Genomic DNA, 6,023 nt, shown 5'->3' with positions numbered 1-6,023 from the left:
ATATGTTGTATTTCTCATAAACCGCCCTCTACAGTCAGATACTGGGGAAAGCAATCTTCCCACAAGTGAAGAAAAATGGGGCATATAAACAGCACCGGCGCTCTGGATTTTTGTTTGCTATATGGTGTATTTGTGGACTATGTATGGGTTTGTAACTGAAGTCCTATACACCCATACTCTTAAATTTGGTATGTTATCTACAGTGTTGCAGCCTGGTGACATGCCCTTGCGACAGTATCCCCAAAACAGAACCCATTGTCCAGTTTTCTAGGGTCACCTCGGGGTCACTCGTGAGTCAGGGTGGGTATAGTCTGCAAGTAATATCTGATACTGACAGTGTCCTTTGTTTTGCATGATTATTTTGAGGCATAAAGTTTTGTACTTTCAGACCTGTGATTAAAACTATGCACTTGCTTGTGGTCTGACTGAGCTCTGATTGGTGGCAGATATGGTATACTGCTACAAATACTGAAATTCAAGCATAGCAATGCGGTCCCGGTAGCTTCAGATTTGTTTTTGAAATTAATTTGTTACAAAAATGACTGGTGTACAAAATTTGCTTGACAACTGACACATGTTGTCCCAAAAATTTGATTAATGTGGATTCATGGAACTAAGAAACTGGTGAAAAAATTTCAGAACTGCAAAATATAGAGGAATTCAATCTCAGCAAAATTCAGATTTTCTCAAAAAACTATCAAAGCAAGAATGATTTACCATTGATACCCAAACTGGTTTAACTGTAGCATTCTGTCTCATTTTGATTCTTTCTAGATACAATAGCAAGAGATCTTAGACTCTTTCACTACTAAACTAGGGAAAACATTTTGGGGGAGGAGGGCTACAGACCAGTGTGCCGTTTATTAATATGCCATCAACACAAGATAGTTCTTTTTCACACAAGATTTTGCATGTGCCATGTACCTGCACAGGGCTAATGCTCAAAATTTCAAGAAATTTGTAAATTTACCGAATGTTCAGAAATATCATCATGTAGAGGAGCATATTGCTGCACACTGCCTTCTCTGGAACACTGATCAAAGTTCGTGTCGAGTGACCAAGAGAACAACAAGTTCATTTGTTACTTTTGTAGCTGAATGATGTGACCATTTCACTGGTCAAGAAAATCTAGTCAAGGACAATTTCTTGTCACTGAAGTCCTTGTCAATCTTCCATCAACACAAACAGCATTTCTAAACAATTTTGGGTTTATCTTTAATTATCTTACACATCAAAATACACGATAAAAGACAAGATTTAAAACAACATTTTCACTTTTGCGGAAATAAGTACATTGAACTTAATAATATTAGTTACTTTTAAATACAGCTTTGCATATACTTTACATATTTTGCCACATTTGACTAAATAAACTTGCAAAAAAGTTGACAAGTCTATGAAGAACAAAATATACACACAGGGATGGTTATTGGTTTCCATGGTTACTTCTTGGTCCTACTGAAAGTTTCAGTGAGACAGCACAACTAACAAGTACTGTAATTACAGATTTTTTTTGTTTGTGATCACTGCAGAATTACAATATTTTATGTGATTACCATAGAAATACTTTGTACTGAAGCATTATTTTGATCTGAGCTACAAGTTTTATGAAAGATAGTGGTAACCATGGTAACAGACACTTGTGGCACACAGCGGCAGCAATATGGCCAGTCAAGGCTAAAGCCGCCAGAAAGTGATATTTGGTGAATTTTGTGCCCACCAATAGACCCTTGAGGATTTGTAAACTGTCATAAATTCAAATAGTTTATAAATTCTAACAATGTATTCGGCTCAAGTGTCTCATTACTGCTAAAGAAGCAATTTTCACTGACAGCCATAAGTCCAGACTTGGCTAATGTTTGCTATCTGGCAACGTATAAGGAATATTGTGGCAAAAATTACTGAAACTACAGCATTAGTTGTACATTCGTAGAGAATTCTACCGATTCAAATCACCAAATCAATTAAGCTTTGTCGAAGAAAAAATATGATAGTCAAAAAAATAAAATCTACATTATTTGAGTCAATGCAGGCTACAATTCCCTCTGCAATCTGTACAAATTGGAATCAAAGTAATTTCACACAAATTTTGTTACATTTGACACACATTTTGCACTTACTTTTCTACTACCAACACTGATGAGGCTTGGCTCAGTAAATGAAACAGGCAAATGAAATAAAGGAGACAAATAGTTTGCAGACCTGAAAGAAGAGAAATCCATTTGCTTCTCCTGGCAGAGACTCTGTTGTATCCTCTCACTGGATATGTGTCCAGAGAGGTTTTGATCAGCACAACAGAGCCATTGTGCAATACTATACTGTACACATGTTCAAGAGTGCGGGTTTAAACCAATGGGAACACTTGGTAACAAAGCTTAATTTGGTTACAAAAACATCTCTTTTTTTTTCAAAAAAGTTTTTCAAACTTTATAAATTCCCAGGACCCATGCAAAGTTGCAGTAATATTTACAGAAACGCATTCACAGAAATTCAACAAAACAGAAATTTCAGTTAAAATTTGGTTGAGATATGTAATTTCATGACAGGAATATACATGCTTGTGAGCATTATCTATTTGAATTCTCTTTAGATCTTTCTAAAAATAGAATGTTTCTAACCTCGGTAAAAGGTTTTTGTTTTTTCTTTTTGTCAAATGCTCTAAATAGTAGTTCACATGCCTTTGAAAGTAACATGAGAAATAACAAAATTTTCATCACATTCTGCAAAGAGTCAATTGGTAACCACTGTCAAAAGTTCCAAAAGGATAGGTGGTCCAGAGCTGCCCCCCTATCTTACTCAATGAAGATGACTTATCTCTTCAACATTCGATTTGCAAGAATAATCATAGAAGTGTTACAATGATATGTAATTTATTTTCAGTTCCTATTCACAAAAAATTACTGGTATAAGCCGTCACACTCAAAGTGTAACATACAGCTTAGCATATTATTTTATTATGTGCAGATTGGGTTGATCCATTACTGTAAATAGGGGTAAAAATTCAATCAATCTGGGCAAAACTATTTGAATTTCTCTGTAAATGTAAAACAAAATCTTCACTCTGACATTTCAAAAAATGTTTCTGAATTAGAAGTGGATAACCATGGTGACACTTGTCCATGGGTTTAGAGAACTACAAATTTCCATTAAATTTCAGCCTATATTTAAACGGAAACAATTTTGCCACCTCAAGCGAGTCATGCAAAATTTTCAAAAACACCCTTTGTAACTTTGTTGGAAAAAAGCTGATAAGAACACACAGATTATGTTTCAAGAGTCAATCTTTACCTCAATGACCTTATAAATAATTTGGATTCATTTGTCAATGAGATACAAAGTACAAAATTTTAATATAGATGGGGAAAACCCTCAGACGATTTTGTTACATTTTCTATTTTCTTAGTAAAAGAAGCTACCCATTTCATAAATTTTTGAGATCAGCATCATAGAATAGTAACTTGTTTTTTGCACCTTTGAAAAGTAATCCATGCTCAGCATGGGAATCACCATTGACAGTCTCCCTTCTACTGGTTATGGAATAGCTAACAACTAAACTCTTCTGGCAGAATGCCAACGAGACAAAATTATTTGTACCAAAATGACGAGATGTTGGGAACAGTGTATAAAAATACTCATTTGGTCAAGAAAGGTTGAAAGTTTGGTGACTGTAAAGGCTTTTTTTTTGCCATTTTGGTCAATTTGAAGAGTTGTTGATTAGGTAGTATTTGTGATGCATAGATGTAATTTTTTCTGAGTGGAGGAATCACTGTACCAGACAGGTATTGATACATGCAGGGCATGTCTGTAATGGACTCTAGTGTCTATATGTACAGATGGTTGCTCACTATTTTATGAGTAAACCTGGCTTATATTTCTTCATGCAATTGTATACTTTGAGGTTGAGGTCAGTCAGCATAATGGAAAATAATTATGAAGCTTCCTCCAAGTTTAATAACGAAACATTAGTTCATACATTTCATTGTTTTATCGTTGTCCGCATGTACCATCATTCCTGATGATAAGGGGTAACCTAATGGACCTGACAGCTACAGCTTTGCTTTTTCACCTATTGAGTGCAAGAGTTTGATCTTTGTTCATTTATCAAAATATTTGAAGAAGCAGTTGTTTGTAAAATATTCACAGCAATGTGATGTCAAGTGGAGCATACATGCAGCACTGTTTCAAAAGCAGCTTTTTAAAATCATTCAGTTACATGTACAAGAACACCACGCTTGAAACCTTCAATTAGGTAATATATGCCTCAAAACAGAAAATGTGAAATAACTTTTGCTCAAACTTTCTTCAAGGGAAACTTCAAACCACTCTCTTGTAATCAAGAATATACATTTGGGGTCAATATGCAGAGTTTGGAAGAGAAAACGAATCACCTTAAATGTACCCATATTTTTAATTCAGAATGGCTGCTGTACCCTGTGATGACCCTGCCCTGTGGGGAATAATTTTTTTTACTTTCACAAAAACTTCATCACTCCACAGGCTTCAAACTCTCTCCATATAAACAGCCAACCAGAAAAGTATTGCAAAAATTTGAGTGTCTGAAAAACTTTCCCCAAGGTGCTTTCTACCTGACAAGAACCGGCACAAATGTTTCTAACTTGTCTTTGCAAGCAAAAGATTTCTGAAAATATCAGTAACTAAAGAGACTAAAGACAGAGTGAAATGTTTTATGCAGGATAATACTGATGATAATTTCAGAGATCAACCATTAATTTGTGAAAATAAAATGACTATTTGTCTGAAAATTTTGATGAGACTTTTTGGAAATTAGTCTTTCGGGATCTGCAGATGGGGAAATTGTTCTTTTAAACCAACATTCTCATTGGAATTGGGAGCATAAAAATCAAATGTAACAGGATCTGACTACAAGCTGCAGTAATGGAGATAAGTGCAAAAAAATCAAATTTGTCAGAATTTTCATCAGATGCAGCAAATATAGCCTGAAAGATCCGGGGGAACATAGAGAGCGCCCTCAAGCGATGGATCTTTCAGTCTACAGCAAATATAACCCAAAGTGTCAGAATTTTCATCAGACGCAGCAAATATAGCCTGAAAAACCCAGGGGGTGTAAAGAGCGCCCTCAAGAGACGGGTCTTTCTGTCTATAGCAAATATAAACCAAAGTGTCAGAATTTTCATCAGATGCAGCAAACATAGATGGAAAGATCTTGGGGAGTGTAGAGAGTAACCTCGAGTGACAGATCTTTCAGTCAACAGCAAATATAACCCACATATTGCAAAATTAGAAAACAAAACAACAATCGCGTTCAGCAATATCACAGAATCTAATGCACCTCGTGAAATTTCAAAATTTGGGGCAAACTTTCAACCTCATTCCATGATTAGGGTATTCCAAAAATGTCGGACATTGGGATCTGTAGAGATTGAACCTGCTCTGTGCCAGCAGCACTTACAAACTTACAGCAATGTGAGAACATTTTTAGGCATTATGGCCCATTTCAGAAAATTGTCAATCACAACAAATATTTTTTCAGTTGAAAAAAATAAGTGGTCATTTCAATATTTTACGTGAATCATAAGGTCATTTCAATATTCTATGCAAATCATAAGTTTGTTAATATGTCAGGAAAATTTTCGACATACAGGAAGGTTGTGATGGAGCTCAGTGTGGTGTATGGAACAAATTAAATTACAGTAGATATGATTCTACACATCTGTACCACCATTTCTTCGATAATTGGAGGGTTTCTGTAACAAACAAAATAAAATTTCACAGTTAAAATTATGTTTTGATAATATGATTTGCTGTAAGGAAGATACTGAATACGAACGTTTGTGATACTTTCTCGAGTGAGTGTTCTTTGAAAGATCCAACAACAGATGTAATGTAACCCTTTCAAAAACAAAATTCTATGGCAAAGTTGGACCTCTACACTGGAAAATAGGGGTGAACAGGTTAAATTGTGTTGGAGGAGGCCAGTTAAAATATTTGTTAGTGAGAGAAAAAGACAATTTCAATATTATTCTACATGGTTAGCGAAGAAT

The 6,023-nt window shown here is 35.2% G+C and overlaps 1 protein-coding gene across 5 annotated transcripts in view; it reads right to left on the bottom strand.

The window, feature by feature from the left end:
* Nucleotides 1–1,190: 1,190 nt before the first annotated feature.
* The window catches only part of LOC139145194 (TRAF-type zinc finger domain-containing protein 1-like), a 29,885-nt gene continuing 25,052 nt past the window's right edge, over nt 1,191–6,023 (bottom strand). For all 5 annotated transcript variants that reach the window (XM_070716188.1, XM_070716187.1, XM_070716190.1 and 2 more), the window contains exon 14: nt 1,191–5,726. In XM_070716188.1, coding sequence (XP_070572289.1) covers nt 5,685–5,726 — 42 coding nt within the window. In that variant the 3' untranslated portion in view covers nt 1,191–5,684. The remainder of the gene's footprint in view (nt 5,727–6,023) is intronic.

The sequence above is a fragment of the Ptychodera flava genome, chromosome 12, assembly GCF_041260155.1.
Source record: "Ptychodera flava strain L36383 chromosome 12, AS_Pfla_20210202, whole genome shotgun sequence".
In the NCBI taxonomy this organism is placed as follows: domain Eukaryota; kingdom Metazoa; phylum Hemichordata; class Enteropneusta; family Ptychoderidae; genus Ptychodera; species Ptychodera flava.
Note: the sequence above shows the minus strand (reverse complement) of the source record. Positions and strands in the feature narration are given on the sequence as shown.